The sequence below is a fragment of the Symphalangus syndactylus genome, chromosome 17 (genome assembly GCF_028878055.3).
Source record: "Symphalangus syndactylus isolate Jambi chromosome 17, NHGRI_mSymSyn1-v2.1_pri, whole genome shotgun sequence".
Classification (NCBI taxonomy): Eukaryota; Metazoa; Chordata; class Mammalia; order Primates; family Hylobatidae; genus Symphalangus; species Symphalangus syndactylus.
In genome coordinates, this window is record NC_072439.2 from 36,927,793 (window position 1) to 36,952,499 (window position 24,707).

At 43.1% G+C, this 24,707-nt stretch overlaps 1 protein-coding gene across 1 annotated transcript; it reads left to right on the forward strand.

The window, feature by feature from the left end:
* The first annotated feature begins 12,736 nt into the window (after positions 1 to 12,736).
* On the forward strand, positions 12,737 to 18,226 carry LOC129465413 (keratin, type II cytoskeletal 6B). The gene is made up of 9 exons (XM_055247472.2): positions 12,737 to 13,344; positions 14,270 to 14,484; positions 14,818 to 14,878; positions 15,037 to 15,132; positions 15,257 to 15,421; positions 15,923 to 16,048; positions 16,880 to 17,100; positions 17,305 to 17,339; positions 17,453 to 18,226. The coding sequence occupies exons 1-9, from the start codon at positions 12,805 to 12,807 to the stop codon at positions 17,686 to 17,688; spliced, it is 1,695 nt and encodes a 564-aa protein (XP_055103447.2). The 5' UTR covers positions 12,737 to 12,804; the 3' UTR covers positions 17,689 to 18,226.
* The last annotated feature ends 6,481 nt before the right edge of the window (positions 18,227 to 24,707 follow it).

Consider the following 24,707-nt stretch of genomic DNA (forward strand, 5'->3'; position numbering starts at 1 on the left):
TGGGCAGAAGCTGAAAGCGTTCTCTTTGAAAATCTGTGCAAGACAAGGATTCCCTCTCTCATCACTCCTATTCAACATAGTATTGGAAGCCTTGTCAAGGGCAATTAGGCAAGAGAAAGAAATAAAGCGCATCCAAATAGGAAGAGAGGAAGTCAAACCATCCCTGTTTGCAGATGACATGATTCTATATCTAGAAAACCCCATAGTCTTGGCCCAAAAGCTCCTTCAGTTGATACACAACTTTAGAAAAGTTTCAGGATACAAAATCAACATACAAAAATCATTAGCATTCCTGTACACCAACAACAGCCAAGCCGAGAGCCAAATCAGGAAAGCAATCCCATTTACAATTGCCACAAAAAGAATAAAATACCTGGGAATACAGCTAACCAGGGAGGTGAAAGATCTCTGCAATGAGAATGACAAAACACTGCTCAAAGAAATGAGAGATGACACAAACAAATGGAAAGAACATCCCATGCTCATGGATAGGAGGAATCAATATCATTATAAAGGCCATACTGCCCAAAGCAATTTGAGCAGATTCAATCACATTGGATTATATTCAGTGTGATTCCTATCAAACTACCAACAACATTCTTCACAGAACTAGAAAAAAATTATTTTAAAATTCATATGGAACTAAAAAAGAGCCTGAACAGCCAAGGCATTCCTAAGCAAAAAGAGCAAAGCTGAAGGCATCACACTACCCAATTTCAAACTATACTACAGGGCTACAGTAACCAAAATATGGTACTGGTACAAAAACAGACACATGGAACAGAATAGAGAATCCAGAAATAAGTCTGCATACCTACAACCATCTGATCTTTGACAAACCTGACAAAAACAAGCAGTGGGGAAAGGATTCCCTATTCTATAAGTGGTGCTGGGATATCTGGTTAGCCATATGCAGAAGGCCGAAACTGGACCGTTTCTTTACACCATACACAAAAATCAACTCAAGATGAATTAAAGACAAATGTAAAACTCAAAACTATAAAAACCCTGGAAGACAACCTAGGCAATACCATTATGGACACAGGAACAGGCAAAGATTTCATGACAAAGATGCCAAAAGCAAATGCAACAAAAGCAAAAATTGACAAGTGGGGTCTAATTAAACTAAGCTTCTGCACAGCAAAGGAAACTATCAACAGAGTGAACAAATAACCCACGGAATGAGAAAAAATTTTGCAAACTATGCGTCTGACAAAGGTCTAATATCCAGCATCTATAAGGAACTTAAACAAATTTATAAGAAAATAACAATCCCATTAAAGAATGGCAAAGGACATGAACAGACACTTTTCAAAAGAAGACATACATGTGACCAACAGTCATATGAAAAACAGCTTAACATTACTGATAATTAGAGAAATGCAACTCAAAACCATAATGAGATACCATCACACACCAGTCAGAATTAAAGAGTCAAAAAATAACAGTTGCAGAGAAAAAGGAATGGTTATGCACTGTTGGTGGGAATGTAAATTAGTTCAACCATTGTGGAAGATATGTGGATTCCTCAAAGGCCTAAAAACAGAAATACTATTTGACCCAGCATTCCCATTACTGGGTACATACCCTAAGGAATATAAATTATTATCTTGATACTATTATAAGTATGTTGTAGGATAAAGCAAATAAACAATATGTTAATGTCATTTAGAACCAAATTTATCAGTGTGAGAAAATTTAAATACAGGTATACATTATTCTATTAGGTTGGGGCAAAAGTAATTACTATTTTTGCCATAACTTTTGCACCAACCTAATATAATCTTCCATTTGAATTGAAATATTAGTATAAACTTCTCATTTGCTATCTTTTTAAACATATTTGTACATTTTCCTAGCTCTGTCCATTGAAAAGACTTCACAGCAAAGGCAACTCAGTAATAAAAAGGGCTCCTAGCATCCGAATTCTAGTTGATGTATATCATTTCCCAATAAAAGCAAGTAGATCTACGAGGACAAATAGTTGATTTCATGTCCACTGCATGATGAGTACAAAGTAGGCCTGAGACATCTGGTCCTAGAAAACAAGGAACCTATCAAAAGCAAATGAGGTCCTGTCAAAGGACCGAAGCCAGTCTAAAGAACTTCCATTGCTTCAAATAGGACCATTTAAATGCCAAAAGAATTAATGACTGCAGTGGACTGAAACATATCTAATACATTTTTTGTTAAACTGTGAATTTATAATTATATCAAAACAAAAATACCTTCTTGGTTACCTTTGAAGATTGCTAGAGAACCAATCTATTATCTGAAAACTGATAAAGGGAAATAGTCAAACACTTATTCTAAGTTTCTTGTATGAATTAAATGTTAGGTTACCTAAAAGGTAAATGATAAGAGTTCTTCTTTGTAGAGGAATCCCAACTAATAAACACAGAAGGCATGATAAAATCAGAAAGATGCCATTTTGCAACCCCTAATGAAGTAGTGAATCTGGAAATTGATGGAGTCAATGAATATTAATATATCAGATGAAAATTGTATTGTGTGCAGTGGTTTATAATGGAGGGATTGGGTTGAAACCACTGAAATCCCCTAATCAGTCTTAACATCACAAAAAGTAGGCAATTAGTATTACATATCTTATGATATGGTGCAAGAGGATGTACATAGCACCAGCTATTGCATAATCTTGCCTGCTACAATGGGAACAAATCTAATCAAGTGTTCACTACAACTACCAACACATAGGAAAAACTAGGGGAGAGAAGGCGTTATGTGATACCAACAGGAAGCAATGAGTCAAATCCAGAATATGAACATTCTATAGAAACAAACAAACAAAACTTCCACAAATCGATGGCAAATAAAAGAAAAAGACAGCGTTCATTACAGAATAAATAACCTTAAAAGACATGGCAGTCAAATGCAATATATGAACCTAGTTAGGATGTTGCTTGGAGCAAGCCAGCTACAAAGAGAAATTTTTGAGATAATCAGAGAAATGAGAATATGAAGGAGGTATTGGATAGATTTAATACTGTTACACAACTAGATTATAAATTCACTATTACTCAGATAAAAATACAAATATTGACAAGTGAAATGACTTGATGTCTAGATTTCCTTTAAGATACTTTAAGAAAAGATGTAGGGGAGTTAGATATAAAAAGACTAGGGGAGTTAAATGGAACAATAATCAGGAAAATGTTGATAACTGTTTAATCTGCGTAATTCATTCATGGAGGTTTATATACTGTTTTCTTTACCTGTTGGAAATTTTCAATAATACAAAGTTTATTTCAGCAATGAAGTGGCTTATTACACTGAGGAAAACACAAATATATTTTGAGATTAAATTTCTAGCAATAGTGAAAATGATGTTTTATGGAAAGCGTTCAAGTTACTCAAAAATAGCTCGAGGGAAGATAGAGGCCCTACAGAACAATGAGACATCTATATTAACAAAGTGCAAGAGAGGAAAAAATAATATTTCTAACTTAGGTTATTAGATTAACATTTTACATAATATGATATTTTAAATATAAATGAGTGGCTTCTGAACTTAATCTAGTGGAAGAAAGGGAAGCACTTTCCTCTTCTCAGAAATTACCTAAAAACAACAAAAAGAGAACAAAAAACATAAAGGCAGACTCTACCCTCAAACACCAGAAGTAAAAGATCTTAAAATCCCTAAACCGACTGATGATGATGATGATGATGATGATGATGATGATGATGATGATAGAATGTCCTCACATAAACAGAAAAATACAAACAAGGTTGTTAGGAAAACTCAGCAGATGCCATGGCTGCCAATCTCAGAAAAAGCCAGTGGAGAACACTCACAAATAAACAGATCAAAGTCAAACAACACAGTAACCGCAAAGGAAAACCAAACACAGCCTAACAGTGAGGTTTCACTACATGCCAGGCACAGTTGACTCATTTCCCTCAACTAAATCAATGTAAAGGGCATGTCCTCATGTGAAAATCCAAGAATCCCTTATTTGCAACCATCACAACTGGGTGTGTAAGCACGATCCAGGACCCTGCTTGTCATGAAGTTTCAAGAAACTACGAAGGCAAAGTTGAATAAGAAGAGAGACAAGGTCAACTAGCAGCATTTTGTTGTGAGGCAAAGAAAACAGAGAGGCTGTGAATTGTGAGCCACTCTGCAGTGATCTTTATTGGTTTGGCTGAATGAAAGAATAAAAGAACTATTCACACAGCCCTGTGTCACAATCAGAACTCCTGTTAGCCTGGATATGGCCCTGGCTCCTCTGCTCATAATACTTTCTACAAATGGCAGGTCCAGAGGGGGCTCATCTCATTAAAAATAAGCACTAGTCAGAAAGGAACCATGCCAGGACTCACAAAAGATCTGTGCATTCAAAATTGAAAAAAATAGGCAAAAAAAAAAAGACTCATAAAGAACACTCAACAGAAAAAGGCACAATAGAATACTGAAAAATAAACATTATAAAGTGGGAAAAAGAAGACAAAATATAGTGAGACAGTAAAAGATAAAATACTCGTTTGTGGAGCGCAGAAAAGGGGTAGAGAAAACAACAAAGTCATGCTTAGAAATGAAGGCCAAATTGGCCAGGTGCGGTGGCTCACGCCTGTAATCCCAGCACTTTGGGAGGCCAACACGGGTGGATCATGAGGTCAGGAGTTCAAGATCAGCCCGGCCAACATGCTAAAAACCCGTCTCTACTAAAAACACAAAAATTAGCAAGGCATGGTGGCGGGTACCTGTAGTCCCAGCTACTCGGGAGGCTGAGGCATGAGAATCACTTGAACCTGGGAGGCAGAGGTTGCAGTGAGCTGAGATCATGCCATTGCACTCCAGCCTGGGTGACAGGGCAAGACTCTGTGTAAAAAAAAAAAGAAAAGAAAAAAGAAATGAACGCCAAATTTTTTTTTTTTTTTTTTTTTTTTTTATTATACTTTAGGGTTTTAGGGTACATGTGCACAATGTGCAGGTTTGTTACATATGTATCCATGTGCCATGTTGATTTCCTGCACCCATTAATTCGTCATTTAGCATTAGGTGTATCTCCTAATGCTGTCCCTCCCCCCTCCCCCCACCCCACAACAGTCCCCGGAGCGTGATGTTCCCCTTCCTGTGTCCATGAGTTCTCATTGTTCAATTCCCACCTATGAGTGAGAACATGCGGTGTTTGGTTTTTTGTCCTTGCGATAGTTTACTGAGAATGATGTTTTCCAGTTTCATCCATGTCCCTACAAAGGACACGAACTCATCATTTTTTATGGCTGCATAGTATTCCATGGTGTATATGTGCCACATTTTCTTAATCCAGTCTATCGTTGTTGGACATTTGGGTTGGTTCCAAGTCTTTGCTATTGTGAATAGTGCCGCAATAAACATACGTGTGCATGTGTCTTTATAGCAGCATGATTTATAGTCCTTTGGGTATATACCCAGTAATGGGATGGCTGGGTCAAATGGTATTTCTAGTTCGAGATCCCTGAGGAATCGCCACACTGACTTCCACAATGGTTGAACTAGTTTACAGTCCCACCAACAGTGTAAAAGTGTTCCTATTTCTCCACATCCTCTCCAGCACCTGTTGTTTCCTGATTTTTTAATGATGGCCATTCTAACTGGTGTGAGATGGTATCTCACTGTGGTTTTGATTTGCATTTCTCTGATGGCCAGTGATGAGGAGCATTTCTTCATGTGTTTTTTGGCTGCATAAATGTCTTCTTTTGAGAAGTGTCTGTTCATGTCCTCTGCCCACTTTTTGATGGGGTTGTTTGTTTTTTTCTTGTAAATTTGTTTGAGTTCATTGTAGATTCTGGATATTAGCCCTTTGTCAGATGAGTAGGTTGCAAAAATGTTCTCCCATTGTGTAGGTTGCCTGTTCACTCTGATGATAGTTTCTTTTGCTGTGCAGAAGCTCTTTAGTTTAATGAGATCCCATTTGTCGATTTTGGCTTTTGTTGCCATTGCTTTTGGTGTTTTAGACATGAAGTCCTTGCCCACGCCTATGTCCTGAATGGTATTGCCTAGGTTTTCTTGTAGGATTTTAATGGTTTTAGGTCTAACATATAAGTCTTTAATCCATCTTGAATTAATTTTTGTATAAGGTGTAAGGAAGGGATCCAGTTGCAGCTTTCTACATATGGCTAGCCAGTTTTCCCAGCAGCATTTATTAAATAGGGAATCCTTTCCCCATTTCTTGTTTTTGTCAGGTTTGTCAAAGATCAGATAGTTGTAGCTATGCGGCATCATTTCTGAGGGCTCTGTTCTGTTCCATTGATCTATGTCTCTGTTGTGGTACCAGTACCATGCTGTTTTGGTTACTGTAGCCTTGTAGTATAGTTTAAAGTCAGGTAGCGTGATGCCTCCAGCTTTGTTCTTTTGGCTTAGGATTGACTTGGCGATGCGGGCTCTTTTTTGGTTCCATATGAACTTTAAAGTAGTTTTTTCCAATTCTGTGAAGAAAGTCATTGGTAGCTTGATGGGGATGGCATTGAATCTATAAATTACCTTGGGCAGTATGGCCATTTTCACGATATTGATTCTTCCAACCCATGAGCATGGAATGTTCTTCCATTTGTTTGTATCCTCTTTTATTTCATTGAGCAGTGGTTTGTAGTTCTCCTTGAAGAGGTCCTTCACATCCCTGGTAAGTTGGATTCCTAGGTATTTTATTCTCTTTGAAGCAATTGTGAATGGGAGTTCACTCATGATTTGGCTCTCTGTTTGTCTGTTATTGGTGTATAAGAATGCTTGTGATTTTTGTACATTAATTTTGTATCCTGAGACTTTGCTGAAGTTGCTAATCAGCTTAAGGAGATTTTGGGCTGAGACAATGGGGTTTTCTAGATATACAATCATGTCATCTGCAAACAGGGACAATTTGACTTCCTCTTTTCCTAATTGAATACCCTTTATTTCCTTCTCCTGCCTGATTGCTCTGGCCAGAACTTCCAGCACTATGTTGAATAGTAGCGGTGAGAGAGGGCATCCCTGTCTTGTGCCAGTTTTCAGAGGGAATGCTTCCAGTTTTTGCCCATTCAGTATGATATTGGCTGTGGGTTTGTTGTAGATAGCTCTTATTATTTTGAGATACGTCCCATCAATACCTAATTTATTGAGAGTTTTTAGCATGAAGGGTTGTTGAATTTTGTCAAAGGCCTTTTCTGCATCTATTGAGATAATCATGTGGTTTTTGTCTTTGGTTCTGTTTATATGCTGGATTACATTTATTGATTTGCGTATGTTGAACCAGCCTTGCATCCCAGGGATGAAGCCCACTTGATCATGGTGGATAAACTTTTTGATGTGCTGCTGGATTCGGTTTGCCAGTATTTTATTGAGGATTTTTGCATCAATGTTCATCAAGGATATTGGTCTGAAATTCTCTTTTTTGGTTATGTCTCTGCCAGGTTTTGGTATCAGGACGATGCTGGCTTCGTAAAATGTGTTAGGGAGGATTCCCTCTTTTTCTATCGATTGGAATAGTTTCAGAAGGAATGGTACCAGTTCCTCCTTGTACCTCTGGTAGAATTCAGCTGTGAATCCATCAGGTCCTGGACTCTTTTTGGTTGGTAAGCTATTGATTATTGCCACAATTTCAGAACCTGTTATTGGTCTATTCAGAGATTCAACTTCTTCCTGGTTTAGTCTTGGGAGGGTGTATTTGTCGAGGAATTTATCCATTTCTTCCAGATTTTCTAGTTTATTTGCATAGAGGTGTTTGTAGTATTCTCTGATGGTAGATTGTATTTCTGTGGGATCGGTGGTGATATCCCCTTTTTCGTTTTTTATTGCATCTATTTGATTCTTCTCTCTTTTCTTCTTTATTAGTCTTGCTAGTGGTCCATCAATTTTGTTGATCTTTTCAAAAAACCAGCTCCTAGATTCATTAATTTTTTGAAGGGTTTTTTGTGTCTCTATTTCCTTCAGTTCTGCTCTGATTTTAGTTATTTCTAGCCTTCTGCTAGCTTTTGAATGTGTTTGCTCTTGCTTTTCTAGTTCTTTTAATTGTGATGTTAGGGTGTCAATTTTGGATCTTTCCTGCTTTCTCTTGTGGGCATTTAGTGCTATAAATTTCCCTCTACACACTGCTTTGAACGTGTCCCAGAGATTCTGGTATGTTGTGTCTTTGTTCTCGTTGGTTTCAAGGAACATCTTTATTTCTGCCTTCATTTCATTATGTACCCAATAGTCATTCAGGAGCAGGTTGTTTAGTTTCCATGTAGTTGAGCGGTTTTGACTGAGTTTCTTAATCCTGAGTTCTAGTTTGATTGCACTGTGGTCTGAGAGACAGTTTGTTATAATCTCTGTTCTTTTACATTTGCTGAGAAGAGCTTTACTTCCAACTATGTGGTCAATTTTGGAATAGGTGTGGTGTGGTGCTGAAAAAAATGTATATTCTGTTGATTTGGGGTGGAGAGTTCTGTAGATGTCTATTAGGTCCACTTTATGTAGAGCTGAGTTCAATTCCTGGATATCCTTGTTAACTTTCTGTCTCGTTGATCTGTCTAATGCTGACAGTGGGGTGTTAAAATCTCCCATTATTATTGTGTGGGAGTTTAAGTCCCTTTGTAGGTCACTGAGGACTTGCTTTATGAATCTGGGTGCTCCTGTGTTGGGTGCATATATATTTAGGATAGTTAGCTCTTCTTGTTGAATTGATCCCTTTACCATTATGTAATGGCCTTCTTTGTCTCTTTTGATCTTTGTTGGTTTAAAGTCTATTTTATCAGAGACTAGGATTGCAACCCCTGCCTTTTTTTGTTTTCCAGTTGCTTGATAGATCTTCCTCCATCCCTTTATTTTGAGTCTATGTGTGTCTCTGCACGTGAGATGGGTTTCCTGAATACAGCACACTGATGGGTCCTGACCCCTTATCCAGTTTGCCAGTCTGTGTCTTTTGATTGGAGCATTTAGCCCATTTACATTTAACGTGAATATTGTTATGTGTGAATCTGATCCTGTCATTATGATGTTAGTTGGTTATTTTGCTCGTTAGTTGCTATAGTTTCTTCCTAGCCTCGATGGTCTTTACAATTTGGCATGTTTTTGCAGGGGCTGGTACCGGTTGTTCCTTTCCATGTTTAGTGCTTCCTTCAGGAGCTCTTTTAGGGCAGGCCTGGTGGTGACAAAATCACTCAGCGTTTGCTTGTCTGTAAAGTATTTTATTTCTCCTTCACTTATGAAGCTTAGTTTGGCGGGATAGGAAATTCTGGGTTGAAAATTCTTTTCTTTAAGAATGTTGAATATCAGCCCCCACTCTCTTCTGGCTTGTAGAGTTTCTGCTGAGAGATCAGCTGTTAGTCTGATGGGCTTCCCTTTGTGGGTAACCCGACCTTTCTCTCTGGCTGCCCTTAACATTTTTTCCTTAATTTCCACTTTGGTGAATCTGACAATTATGTGTCTTGGAGTTGCCCTTCTCGAGGAGTATCTTTGTGGCGTTCTCTGTATTTCCTGAATCTGAATGCTGGCCTGCCTTGCTAGATTGGGGAAGTTCTCCTGGATAATATCTTGCAGAGTGTTTTCCAACTTGGTTCCATTCTCCCCATCATTTTCAGGTACACCAATCAGACGTAGGTTTGGTCTTTTCACATAGTCCCAAATTTCTTGGAGGCTTTGTTCATTTCTTTTTATTCTTTTTTCTCTAAACTTCCCTTCTCTCTTCATTTCAGTCATTTCATCTTCTATCAGCGATACCCTTTCTTCCAGTTGATCGCATCTGCTACTGAGGCTTCTGCATTCTTCGCGTAGTTCTCGAAACTTGGCTTTCAGCTCCATCATCTCCTTTAAGCCCTTCTCTCCATTGGTTATTCTAGTTATCCATTCTTCTAATTTTTTTTCAAAGTTTTTAACTTCTTTGCTATTGTTTTGAATTTCCTCTCGTAGCTCAGAGTAGTTTGATCGTCTGAAGCCTTCTTCTCTCAACTCATCAAAGTCATCCTCCATCCAGCTTTGTTCCGTTGCTGGTGAGGAACTGCGTTCCTTTGGAGGAGGAGAGGTGCTCTGTTTTTTAGAGTTTCCAGTTTTTTTGGTCTGTTTTTTCCCCATCTTTGTGGTTTTGTCTACTTTTTGTCTTCGATGATGGTGATGTACAGATGGGTTTTTGGTGTGGATGTCCTTTCTGTTTGTTAATTTTCCTTCTACCAGACAAGACCCTCAGCTGCAGGTCTGTTGGATTTTACTAGAGGTCCACTCCAGACCCTGTTTGGCTGGGTGTCAGCACCGGTGGCTGCAGAACAGCGGATTTTCGTGAGACCACAAATTCAGCTGTCTGATAGTTCCTCTGAAAGTTTTGTCTCAGAGGAGTACCCGGTTGAATGAGGTGTCAGTCTGTCCCTACTGGGGGGGTGCCTCCCAGTTAGGCTTCTCAGGGGTGAGGGACCCACTTTAGGAGGCAGTCTGTCCGTTCTCAGATCTCCAGCTGCGTGCTGGGAGAACCACTACTCTCTTCAAAGCTGTCAGTCAGACAGGGACATTTAAGGCTGTGGAGGTTCTCGCTGAGTTTTTGGTTGTCTGTGCCCTGCCCCCAGAGGTGTAGCCTACAGAGGCAGGTGGGCCTCCTTGAGCTGTGGTGGGCTCCACCCAGTTGGAGCTTCCTGGCTGCTTTGTTTACCTAAGCAAGCCTGGGCAATGGCGGGCGCCCCTCCCCCAGCCTCGTTGCCGCCTTGCAGCGTGATCTCAGACTGCTGTGCTAGCAATCAGCAAGACTCTGTGGGCATAGGACCCTCCGAGCCAGGTGCGGGACACAATCTCCTAGTGTGCCGTTTTCCAGGCCCGTTGGAAAAGCGCAGTATTAGGACGGGACTGACCCGATATTCCAGGTGCCGTCTGTTTTCCCTTTCTTTGACTAGGAAAGGGAACTCCCTGTCCCCTTGCGCTTCCCGAGTGAGGCAATGCCTCGCCCTGCTTCGGCTGGCGCACAGTGCGCTTCACCGACTGTCCTGCACCCACTGTTAGGCACTCCCTAGTGAGATGAAACCGGTACCTCAAGCAGAAATGCAGAAATCACCCGTCTTCTGTGTCGCTGGGGCTGGGAGCTGGAGACCGGAGCTGTTCCTATTCGGCCATCTTGGCTCCACCTGAACGCCAAATTGAAAGTGGCATTAAGAGGAAAGACATTGGTAAACAGACAGTAATGGACATTTGGGAGAAATGTCCTGGAATAACTGGGAAAAGCAAACAGCTATGAAAAAGAGATTAGAGACTGTTAAAAAGAGAATCAGAAAACATAGATGTGAGAGACAAAGCAGACACAACACAATCACAATTGAAAAAGACAATATTTTTATGTTTTGCATATATGAATACATGAAATAGTTTATATACATAAAACACACTCAAACACATACACACAAAACACTCATGTATTTATTTATATACCTTTCTACAATGCAGGCTCCCTCTCTATGTATGCCAACTCCCTCCACCTCTTCTTCACTCATACAAATACACATTGACACAAACACATATGCACAGACATGTCACCCATGGCCCAGGAAAAGCACAGAAAAATATCCAAGTAAAGATACAAGGATACACAAGGAACTGCTAACATTACTTCCACCATAGATAGGAATTGGGTAACTGGGGAATGGCCTTGAGCTATATTATTTTGTTGTTTAGCATGTTTTACAAAAAAGTTTTTAAAACATGTATCATGTATTCAATTTGTAAACATGTAAATAATTGTGCAAGTAGTACTATTCAACATTTAAGTGGGCAGTCTACTACATTTACATCTAGAATGTTTAAATATAGACAGAATCTTAATAAGCTTCTAATTTTAATATGAAATATGAAGGTTAGAGTCACATATTAAAGGAAACAATAGGGGTATGCAATTAGAAAAATCCCAAGAATGAAAAAGTACAATGAACAGTTAACCTGTTTTATTTAACAAATAAAAGAAAGAAATGAAGGGAGATTTTTTAAATTCCAATGATTTAAAGGATATATCACTCAAATACAACGTTTATAGAGCTTATTTTGACTCTGATTGGGACACCAAAATATAAGAAATATATAACAAAAATAGGACTGCTTGAAGACAAAATAAACACACTCATTTTAATTAGTATGTAAATTTTTAAGATATAAACATAGTGTTTTGATTTTTTTAAAGGACCTATTATTTAGATATTAATATTGAATTATTTATTGAAGACATAATATGACTTCTGGAATTTGCTTTCAAACAATCCAGAATGGAAGAGGAAATTGGGTTGAAGTATGAAAGAAATCAGGCTGACCATGAGTTGATCATCACGGAAGCAGGTGACAGGTATACACAGGCCCATAGCAGTGTTCTGCTTCTCTACCTGTTTAAAATTGCACCTAAAAGGTGAAACAATTATGGGGAAATTGTAATATTTCTGTTAAGGAATTTACAATACAGAGCTTGTGACCGCCAACAGCTCTGCTGGAAGAAAGTCAGAATGGGAAGAAGAGAGCACTCCGGGCATGTTGATAAACAGCCTAGCATGCAGAACCTTTGCTAGAGACAGTGACTAACTCCAACTTCATGAATTGAGAATGCTCTTATTGTGCTGAGATCTCGAGTCAAAGCTGGAGACAGGAACATTTTGCCTGACTAAAGGAAGCGAAAAATGCAATCTCGGTATTTCATAACTTTTGTAATAATGCAGGTGTGATCTCACTATTTGTAAAGCCCAGCCCTTCCCAACCTGCAAGCTCACTTTCCAGGACTGGGCCCAGCCCATGCTCTCCATATATAAGCTGCTGCCCCGAGCCTGATTCCTAGTCCTGCTTCTCCTCCCTCTCTCCTCCAGCCTCTCACACTCTCCTCAGCTCTCTCATCTCCTGCAACCATGGCCAGCACATCCACCACCATCAGGAGCCACAGCAGCAGCCGCCGGGGTTTCAGTGCCAGCTCAGCCAGGCTCCCTGGGGTCAGCCGCTCTGGCTTCAGCAGTGTCTCTGTGTCCCGCTCCAGGGGCAGTGGTGGCCTGGGTGGCCCCTGTGGAGGAGCTGGCTTTGGCAGCCGCAGCCTGTATGGCCTGGGGGGCTCCAAGAGGATCTCCATTGGAGGGGGCAGCTGTGCCATCAGTGGCGGCTATGGCAGCAGAGTTGGAGGCAGCTATGGCTTTGGTGGCGCCGGGAGTGGATTTGGTTTCGGTGGTGGAGCCGGCATTGGCTTTGGTCTGGGTGGTGGAGCCGGCCTTGCTGGTGGCTTTGGGGGCCCTGGCTTCCCTGTGTGCCCCCCTGGAGGCATCCAAGAGGTCACCGTCAACCAGAGTCTCCTGACTCCCCTCAACCTGCAAATCGATCCCACCATCCAGCGGGTGAGGGCTGAGGAGCGTGAGCAGATCAAGACCCTCAACAACAAGTTTGCCTCCTTCATCGACAAGGTGAGCCAGGGCCATGCCCTCCATGGGGCACTTCAGGGTCCCCAGACCAGAGGAGTAACACCTTGCTGCCAGGGAGGCCTAGGTGGGAGGGAGAAGGGGACTCAGCCCAGCTCTGCAGAGAGTGCAGATGGCTGCTGGTGCCCAGCAGGCAGCAGGGATGGGCATCACTCCCCCATGGGATCTCTGGAGTGGCCCTCACTCCTGGCTAGGGAGACCCGTAACTTTTCATAACCCTGAAGCACAGATGATGCCATCAGAGAGTGGAGTAGGTTAACTCTTCCCTCTGAAGAGTCTAAGAGATTACAAAGCAAATGCCAGGAGTATATGTGCTGGTAAATTACACTCTGGGGTCTGAACAAGAGGTAAAAAATTTAGAGAGAAAAGGAAAAGATAATCTGGCTGGATTACCAAAAAAAAGGACATAGAAACAACTATAAAACATGGAGAAATACTACTTGATTTTAAAAACAGAGAATGACCATAACATCAGAATATTTGAGAGGAGACACCACATTAAATAGGAAAGTAGACTGGAATCTAATCATGAGTCAACATCTAATATCCCTCCTAACTGAGGTCCTATCAGTAAAAAAACTGTGCACAATATATCAGGTAAATAATATTTTTAAACTAGATTTGTGACTGTGCTTGGAAAAAGAAAAAGAAGAAATGTAGAAACTCACTGATATGATCAATAGCCTACAGCGTGAGAACACCTCAATGGTCTGTGGGACAATTTCTCTAGTGAGACTGGTGGGGTGCAAAGGAGAAGGGGTTGGGGGAGCAGGGCTCAGCCTGAGCCTCTCTACATGCACTGTAGTAGACCAGCACCATGGGGACCTCCCAGACCTGCCAGGAAACTGGATACCAGACACTTTTTCTTCCTTCCTTTGCCCGGAAAATGACCATTTTGCTTCCTCTCCAGGTGCGGTTCCTGGAGCAGCAGAACAAGGTTCTGGACACCAAGTGGACCCTGCTGCAGGAGCAGGGCACCAAGACCGTGAGGCAGAACCTGGAGCCATTGTTCGAGCAGTACATCAACAACCTCAGGAGGCAGCTGGACAGCATCGTCGGGGAACGGGGCCGCCTGGACTCAGAGCTGAGAAACATGCAGGACCTGGTGGAGGACCTCAAGAACAAGTGAGGACTCCATTTCCCACAGCACACATTTCAAGACTATTGGGTGACCAGGGCCAGACAGGGGTGGGATTCCTAACAACCCATGTCCATGGAAATGAAAAGCACAAATTAGTCCCTAGGAGCAAAACTGCAAGAACCACAGATGGTTATGGGAGGATGAGGAGATTAAAGAAGTGGCAAATTTAGTAGCAGCAAAAATCATCTCTTTGGCTCACTGTGGCAGGAAACCTCAATTAGAATATATTCCATTCAGGAAAATGTTGAATCCCAGGCTGCTTTTCTGTTTCATCCTATCCACTGGCTCAAATGTGTCCCATGCCTTTCTTCCCTTAGATATGAGGATGAAATCAACAAGCGCACAGCAGCAGAGAATGAATTTGTGACTCTGAAGAAGGTGAGCAAATGAAGCCAGGAATTCAAATTCATTTAGAAGGAGAGAAGTGGCTCTGTGTCCTCACTCGCCTGGGAGAGGAGAATTGGCAGGGGGACTAGAAGATGGGTAGATTGGAAAGGTGCATTCAGGTAACTCCAGGTTGTTGGCTCTTTCCCCAGGACGTGGATGCTGCCTACATGAACAAGGTTGAACTGCAAGCCAAGGCAGACAATCTCACAGATGAGATCAACTTCCTGAGAGCCTTGTATGATGCAGTAAGCATCTCCACTGTCCTTCTGTTTACTCTGATGGGGTCTGCAAAGGGGAGAAGATATATAGGGTTGGGTATCTCTGTAAATGTCAGAAGTGAAGTTGATCTTATGACCTTCTGTTCTGCAGGAGCTGTCCCAGATGCAGACCCACATCTCAGACACATCCGTGGTGCTATCCATGGACAACAACCGCAACCTGGACCTGGACAGCATCATCGCCGAGGTCAAGGCCCAATATGAGGAGATTGCTCAGAGGAGCCGGGCTGAGGCTGAGTCCTGGTACCAGACCAAGGTGAGCAGGGAGTGTACAGCTGCTGAAGAATCCTTGTGTCCATCCCTGAATACCAGAGGACTGCAGACTTCACTGGGGACTTCTCCTGACATGAAGCTGGGTTCCTTTCCCAGGACATGCACTCTGCACTATTAGAGTAGACATTTGCGGAACTTATGTCCAAGTCAAGGAGGAAAAAGAACCCAATGCAGGAGGAAAGCTACCATAGACAAGGACATAGTCATCTCTGCTTTTAGCTTCACCTTGGTTGCTGACTTTTAGAAATTGGTACAGAACATTTCTACTCCCTAAGGAAACTAGGCAGGCAGTGATGCCATAATAAGGATGGTCTGTGACTCCAGAGTTTAGTATCCACTCACCACATAACATCAACTTTTCCTCAAGTTTCTTGGGGAGAAGCCATTAGGTCCACTTCATGACATGCATGATACACAAGTGAAAGTCATCACTCCCAGGTAAGAACCCATAGACACTGTCTCTCTCTCCCCCTCTGGGCTGCAGTATGAGGAGCTGCAGGTCACAGCAGGCAGACATGGGGACGACCTGCGCAACACCAAGCAGGAGATTGCTGAGATCAACCGCATGATCCAGAGACTGAGATCTGAGATCGACCATGTCAAGAAGCAGGTATGGTGAGGGGCAATGGAGGAGAAAAGCATCATTTTTTTTTATTAGGCAGCAGTCATCCATTATTTAGTAAAATTCTTTGGGAATTGATTGATATGCAGAGAAGGAAAAACATGCAGTTCCTAGGCTCAGTGATAACACTGGCTCAGAGACATGGATCACACCCAAGGGCATGAAACAATCACCTGGGCAGAAGCACTCTCACCTGGTCAAAGCTGTAAAAGTATAGTCTAGAGGCATTGGAAGGGCTTATGTAAGAAGACTGATTGGCTTTGGAATTGCAAAGGACCAAGTTGGGCGAGATGTCAGGTCAGAAAGCATGAGTAACCTTGCTACAAATCTGCTCAAGGTTCACGGTGAAAAAGAAAGTGAAACCAGGGCTATGAGGAAGGAAAACGTGGCCCAAGTGGGTGAGAGAATGTGAGGCAGGAGGAAGGAAAGGTCTCAACAGCCTCATGTGAAAATTCATCACCTCAGTTGACAATGTTTGCAAATTATTGTGGCATCCATGTAAGATCATCAAAAATGGTTTTGGTTTTGCTTTGGAGACAACACTTAATGTCCTTGGTCTTGTGTCCACTGTGGCATCTTCTGTTGGTCATCACCCACATCTTTAGGCAGGGGAGTTAACACAAAGGGCACAGGATTTTATCATGTGACTCCAGACGTAAAAACTTTGAAGATAGTAAAAAGGCTAGACAGGAAGAGTCAGAGCTCATTTACCATCAATTCTGGGTTCCTGGTACCTTCTTCACTGGAAAAGAACCAGCCAGGTTTAGTCTTCTCTAGAAGACCAGATGACAAGTTCTTTCTCTTCCTTTCCCCTCCTAGTGTGCCAACCTGCAGGCCGCCATTGCTGATGCTGAGCAGCGTGGAGAGATGGCACTCAAGGACGCCAAGAACAAGCTGGAAGGGCTGGAGGATGCCCTGCAGAAGGCCAAGCAGGACCTGGCCCGGCTACTGAAGGAGTACCAGGAGCTGATGAATGTGAAGCTGGCCCTGGACGTGGAGATCGCCACCTACCGCAAGCTGCTGGAGGGCGAGGAGTGCAGGTGGGTAACTGACCCGACTTCCTCCAACAGCTAAGTCCATCTTCAAGGTTCTGGCACTGAGCACAACTTTAAGGTGCACTGCCCAAGGCCATAATTGCTCTTCTTGGGAGAAAACTAAAAGTTTTCCCATGGACTCTTCCACCCACTGAGGCTTCCCATCCTCATCCAGGGAAGGTCTCACCCTCCCTGTGTTCCTCTCCACAGGCTGAATGGTGAAGGCATTGGACAAGTCAACATCTGTAAGTACCTTTGCTTGCCTTCCTCCCCTGCCCTTCCACTCTTCTGACTGGGCTCAGGCTGACAGGATGAGCTCATCGTGGCTTCTTGTGTCCTTGTCCCCTCCCCACCACAGCTGTGGTACAGTCCACCGTCTCCAGTGGCTATGGCGGTGCCAGCGGTGTCGGCAGTGGCTTAGGCCTGGGTGGAGGCAGCGGCTACTCCTATGGCAGTGGTCTTGGCGTTGGAGGTGGCTTCAGTTCCAGCAGCGGCAGAGCCACTGGGGGTGGCCTCAGCTCTGTTGGAGGCGGCAGTTCCACCATCAAGTACACCACCACCTCCTCCTCCAGCAGGAAGAGCTACAGGCACTGAAGTGCTGCCGCCTGCTCTCAGTCCCACAGTCCTCAGGCCCCTTTCTGGCTGCAGAGCCCTCTCCTCAGGTTGCTTGTCCTCCCCTGGCCTCCAGTCTCCCCTGCCCTCCCAGGTAGAGCTGGGATGCCCTCACTTTTCTTCTCATCAATACCTGTTCCACTGAGCTCCTGTTGCTCACCATCAGGTCAACAGTTATCATCACTCAGACATGCAAATGTCCTTTTTAGTTCCCATATTATTACAGGTATCTGAGTCTGCATAATTCTGAGAAGAAAATGACCTATATCCCCATAAGAACTGAAACTCAGTCTAGGCCCAGCTGCAGACGAGGAGTCCTCTCTTTAATTGTTAACCATCCTGCCCATTATAGCTACACTCAGGAGTTCCCATCTGACAAATCAGTTGTCCTGATCTTCTCTTGCAGTGTCCCTGAATGGCATGTGATGTACCTTCTGATGCAGTCTGCATTCCTGCACTGCTTTCTCTGCTCTCTTTGCCTTCTTTTGTTCTGTTGAATAAAGCAGATTGAGAATGTCAACATTTTGTATTGCTGCCACATCCTGGTTTAGAAACATTCACACCCCACAAATGGTTTCTCATCTTTGGGGAACTGCTCCTCTCCCCACTGACCAGTCATCATGGAGGATGAGTCAGGAGCTCCTCCTCCATAGCCTACTCCATCAGTCAACATTATGTGATTCTGTCGGACACTCCAGTGGACAATCACCAACTACTCAGCCCTCACCACTCGGGACTTTTTCCACAAATGGAGTCTTTTAGAAAGCATCAGAACAAAAAGGGAAGCTAAGTCCTGGAATCTGGATCAGCATAATCTGATAACTAAGATTCATTTATATTTTTTATTTTTCAGCCCCATCATTTGGTGGCTTGGCCCCACACTGATCTCTGAGACTCCCTCTCTCCCTGGCTCCCCACCACCAGGGGAACATTGCACTGACCCTGCAGATCAGAAACACTTGGTAAGAAGCAGGTGCTTGCCCCAACTCTATGATTATTAAGACTTTTGCCACCAATGCTTGCTCTGATATAAACTTCTAAAATCCATCATTCAAACTAATAGATACAGTAAAGGAGCATCCTCAAATCTCAGTGTATGGATTTAAAGCCATGCAGTGCCATATGTGTTGGAATGGTTTTGACACAACTCAGAGATACGTGGGCTGAACTTAAGAACTTATCTTGGGGCCAGACTTGGTGGCTCACACCTGTTAATCCCAGCACTTTGGGAGGTTGAGGCAGGTGGATCACTTAAGGTCAGGAGTTTGAGACCAGCCTGGTCAACAAGAAGAAACCCTGTCTTTACTAAAAATACAAAAATTAGCTGGGCATGGTGGTATGAACCTGTAATTCCAGCTACTCAGGAGGCTGAGGCACAAGAATCACTTGAGTCTGGGAGGCGGAGGTTGCAGTGAGCCAAGATAATGCCACTGCACTCCAGCCTGGGCAACAGAGCAAGAACTCCACCTAAAAAAAAAAAAGAAAAAAGAAAACAAGAACTTATCTTGGGAAAGGCTGGTTAGAATGTTTATGACTGTACACCTAAAAACAGTGACTTTGACTGTCTGTACATTATACCTCAACAACTCTTAGAAAAAGTGAAGTTGTCAAAAAAAGTCAATAAAATAAACTCATAAAATTTGTTTATAAAATTAGAGAGTTTGTGTTGAGGTGCTGCTGGCAAAGATGACATGGTCCATGAGATGACATGGTCCATGCTGACAGACGACACTCAGATCAACATGGGGGCTGAGCACAGCGGCTCAGGCAGGAATCACTTGAGCCCAGGAGTGTGAACCAGCCTGGGCAACATAGCCAGACCCTGTCTGTACAAAAAACTAAAAAATTAGTTGGGCATGGTGGTGCACACCTATAGTTTTAGCTACTTAGGAAGCCGAAGCAGGAGGATCACTTGAGCCAAGGTGTCTGAAGCGGCAGTGAGTTGTGATTGCACCACTGCACTCCAGCCTGGGTGATGAAGGTTAAGGGAGTTCCTCATTTGATGATAGGATGCAAAAACAAAACGAAACAAAACAAAAACCATGCATGTTTTAACTGTAAACTTTCATGATACTTTTGACAAGCAAACATTGATGGTTGGACGTTCATGCAAATTGACCAGATATCAACATCAGGGTTGTAATTTTCACTTTTAGACAAAAACAGACTATCTTTTAGGCCATGTTTACACAAGCTTATTCTAGAAACTGGCTAATCAGGTCTTATCTGTGAGCAGAAGACTACAAAGTGAGGGAAACTTCCAGAAGAACAACAATAACCCTTTCAGTTATGGTCATATTTTGCCCATTAGATGCCATAGCAGAGACTCTTTTGCATGTGTCACTACTGTAGTTGAGGTCTGGCCTTCTTCCCATGGTTGTCTGTGGGTGGGCAAGGGTCTTGCCACTAAGCAGGTCATTAGCAGAAGCTTTGGAGCTGGAGGAGACTTTGGGGAATTAGTGACCCCCTCCCTTTCTATCATTGCAGTCTAGGGTTTGAAGTCAAAGGCATGGTGGAAGCAGAGTGTAGGAACTGCCATGTTGTTCAAGTCCCAAAAGCTGTTAGGACAACTTCCCAGTGTGCCAGGCAAAGTCATTCTCCCTCCTCAGGTGAAAAGCACCAGGACAGCAGGCTACTGGCAGTGTCCCTCACTAACTTCAAGTGAAGTCCAGATGCTTACCCGCTCTGAGAGGCCAGCTAGATGCCAACTGGCTTGAGACGTGGAGCAGGCAACCCAGTCACCTGTGAATAGGGTTGTCCAGACAAAATAGAGGAAGCCCAGTTAAATTTGTTGTGTTTTTTTTTTTTGTTTTTTTTTTTTTTTTTTTTTAGACAGAGTCTCATTCTGTCACCCAAGCTAGAGTACAGTAGTGCAATCATGGCTCCCTGCTGACTGGACTTTGCAGGCTCAAGTGATCCTCCTGCCTCAGCCTCTTGAGTACCTCTGACCATAGGCATGCACCACCATGCCTAGATAATTTCTGCTTTTTTGTAATTTTTGTAGAGTTAGGGTCTCACTATTTGCCCAGGCTGGTTTCAAACTCCTGGGCTCAAGTGATCCTTCCACCTCAACCTCCCAAAGTCCTGGAATTACAGGCATGAACCACTGCAACCAAACCCCAGTTAAAGTTGAACTACAGATAAACAACAAAAATTCATAGTCTAAATATGTCCCAAATAGTGTATGAAACATACTTAAACTAAAAAGAAACTTGTAGCTGATCTGAAATTCAATCTGAACTACACATCCTGTATTTTTATTTGCTAAACCAAGCAACCCTGCCTATGAAGTCAACCTCCTTTATGTTGAACCACAGACAAGGACACAGGTGATTGGACTGCTGCTTTGGATTTCTCCTGTAAGGGGCAGACAAAAGGCAAGGACCAAGCTTAAGACCCTTCCTCCAAACCACCCCCTCACTGTTACCTCAGGCCTTAGCTCTACTCATCTGCCCCAACCCACAACAGCTCAAAACAGACTTGGGTGCCCCTGGGTTGTCTTCATTTGTGAGGTCCTGGTTCATAGTTCCTAGTATCCGTGCCTTTCATGTGTTTCTACAATTTCTCAGGATTCATCCTGTGGGAGGGAGATAACAGACCCAGCTGGTTTGCCATCTTGCCAGGACAAAATATTAATAGTGATTAACTCTGAGGAGTGTGAATTTGGGTAATTGCTATTTTCATTTTCATACTTTTCTGCTACATAAAGATCAACATCCTACTTTTTCCCCCATTGAAATACCACTTTTATTACATGCTGAATTCATGCACTTTCTCTTCTGTTTCATTGATCTCTTTGTCTGATCACACCACTGTGATTACTAGACCTTTATATTATATGCTGGTTCCTCTATTACTTTAGGGTCAGTCTCTGGTGCCTTGTTTTGTCCGTTTGGTGAGGTCTTTTCCGTGAACATCCTCGATGCTCAAGGATGTGCAATGATGTCTGAACCTGCAGAGAGACTTTGGACTGTGGTTGGGTGCAGAATTCTTGTTGTGGGGGGGATATGAGCAGGTTACCTTGTATTCTGCCATCTTGGTGGCATTCACTCTGCTACTTACATGTTGGTTTCTTATACAGCAAGTCCTACTCATTGTTTGTCTTCAATGTTTTCTGGTTATTCTTGTGCATTATGTTGTTGTTGTTGTTGTTAGGTATCCCTAGTTATCTCAGAGTTTTTTTTTTTTTTTTTTTTTGAGACGGAGTCTGGCACTGTCACCCAGGCTGGAGTGCGGTGGTGCAATCTCGGCTCACTGCAAGCTCCGCCTCCCGGGTTCACGCCATTCTCCTGCCTCAGCCTCCCGAGTAGCTGGGACTGCAGGCGCCAGCCACCACGCCCGGCTAATTTTTTGTATTTTTAGTAGAGACGGGGTTTCACCGTGTTAGCCAGGATAGTCTCGATCTCCTGACCTCGTGATCCGCCCGCCTCGGCCTCCCAAAGTGCTGGGATTACAAGCGTGAGCCACCGCGCCCGGCCAATGTTTTCTGGTTATTCTTGTGCATTATGTTGTTGTTGTTGTTGTTAGGTATCCCTAGTTATCTCAGAGTTTTTGTGTTATGAGTTAGAACTCCTTTCTCTCCATCATGTTTTCTAATTACTGAAAGGTAATGCATGAAAATGATTGATTTCTGTACCTTGATCTTGTACCCAACCGCCTTGCTAAACTTTATCTTCATTTTAAAGATGAGGAAACCAAGCCTCAGAAAAGTTAATTAACTTGGCGAGTAAGTGGCAGAGCCAGGATCCAAGGAACAACCTGCCTCACTTTAGGAACTCTGCTCTTCTGCATTCCTAGGGAGGTGTGGTCTTACTCAGGGAATCTGGCTCCATCACCTCCCGCTCTGGCCCCAGGAGGGAGGGAGAATTCTGCCAGCGTGAACAAGATGAGACTGACCGCATTCCCCACAACTCCAGTCCTTCCTTGCTTTGCTTGCCCTCTAGTGAAGGAGCTACTGCTCTGGGTGCTAAGAGGAGATGCCGGAGCTGGCTCCTCACCTAAACTAGGCATCTGTTGGACGGTGACATCGGCCAGTGCAATGCTCGCCCTTTAGCCTGGAAATTCCAGCCCGCATTGGGAAAAAGAGGAATGCCTGCTTTTCCCCCAAGCGGGCTCAGCTGACTGTTCTCTCCTCCCCCAGCTCTGGACTCACTCCAAGCTTTGTTTTTGTCTTTCCTCCCCCTGGGAGCCTATGCTAGTCTCTGAAGCTTTATTTCCCCTACTCTGACTTCTTGCTCATTCCTTGGTGATGAGAAAGCGATGAGTGAAATGTGACTGTCTTTAGCCTGTGTTACCTTTGTCTTGGAAAATGTCTTCAAAAGTTCATTATTTGTTCATAGGTGCCTTATGTCACTCAGCAACCCAGCAAAGTCACTCAGCAATACAGTTTAAGATTACCTGTGGCATATCAGGGTCCTGAATACTTCATAACAAATTAAAGGAGGGTAGGTACATTATCAGATGCATGTCGAATTCAACTGAATTATGTGCTTACCTTTGAAAAATCCATCTCACCTGGCAGAGCCAGAACTATACCCATGAACACGCACACACACTCCACATAAACCAAGAGGCAAGGGCAATGCATGCAAAGAATGAAGGAACATGAGCAATGGCAGGTCCAACTTCAGAGGGGCTCTGTGGGTATGTCCCTTCCAGGGGAAATTTTGAAAGATGCAGGGAAACCCTATTTCCATCCTAAATCCATAAAATACCATGATGCCTAAAGAGCATTATCAGGGTAGAGAGTATAGATGCTTATCTTAGAGATTTTTTTTAAAACCTCCATTTATTGCAGAATCATACCCCCTAAATCATTCCAGGAAGAATCTACAGAAATCTCTACAACTTCCCTTAGAAGCATATTTTTCTGTTCACCAGTACGACGTAGAAGTCCTTAATGGAATATTTCTTGCCGATTAAGTTTACTTCCTGATGGTAAGAGCAGTAACAACAAAGAAAAACATTGGTCTCCTGTCATAGTTCCTTTCCCCTTTGCTCCCACCTCTGTTTCCCAATTCATTGGTCATTTTCATTAGTCTCTGGGCTCACCCTAGGTTGACTAACTCTTGCTTAATAAACCAGTGCTGGGGGGTGAATGAAAAGCACTTTCAGGCATTTCCTTTAGAAGGAATTCCTCTCCCTCACGGCCAGATGGGAGAACAGCCAGAATATCCATAGATAGGATCATGCAGAGGTCATCCTGGCATCTGCCTGTGGGCCTTCTAAGCCATTTTACCCTTTTCTGGGAAGGGAGGAAAGTGGTGTCCTGGCCGCTCAGATGTAACCTGCATCACACACACAGCCCTGGTCTGTTCAGTGGGAACTATCTTACTCATGACATCCTGGTAATAGATCTGGTTTTACACCCTGGAAACCCTCCTGCAAGCGACATGTCAATCAATTGCACTCTGAACACACACAATGAGAGCTGGCTGATTAGAAGAGCCCTCTGCTGAGTCCTGCTTCAAAGAGATTGATTTTTTGGCAAGAATGAGTCATGGGCCCTAATTTTTCATTCCTCTGAGTTGGGGCTTTCAAATATCTACCCCTCTTAAAGCAGAGCAGGAAGAAGTTTCTGTTCTCCATTTACATTGAGTCAGTCACTCCTAGCATAATGGCTCTCAGTTTCCTGACCTCTTTGTCACTGTCACCATCCTCATCATCAGTATGTGCTGATTTAGTGCCTACAGGTCAGCTGGGTGTCATGCACCTCAGAATGAGGCAGGAATTCCTGGGCCAAGACTGGGTGCCCAAGGGACCTGCCCTCTCAAGATCACGGAAAACACAGCTCCACGGCTACAGAAGCTCTCATTCATGGAAACACACAAGCAAACAATGCATCACCCGGATGCCTCATGTTGGACACAGCTTTACAGAGACAAGGCAGGAATGCATTCAGTGATCCCATCTGAAGTGTCTGTGGGTGAATCCACTCTGATTTATCCGTGGGAAATGTTTAGACTCAACCAACTACGTCGGCCTCCCCTCCTGTGCTTAGC

Bases quoted from the DNA above. Each gene is read 5' to 3' on its own strand.
- LOC129465413 (XM_055247472.2), top strand. From the start codon at position 12,805: ATGGCCAGCACATCCACCACCATCAGGAGCCACAGCAGCAGCCGCCGG. The intron at 15,133-15,256 runs GTAAGCATCTCC...TCTGTTCTGCAG, and splicing joins TGAGAGCCTTGTATGATGCA to GAGCTGTCCCAGATGCAGAC. The intron at 15,422-15,922 runs GTGAGCAGGGAG...TCTGGGCTGCAG, and splicing joins AGTCCTGGTACCAGACCAAG to TATGAGGAGCTGCAGGTCAC.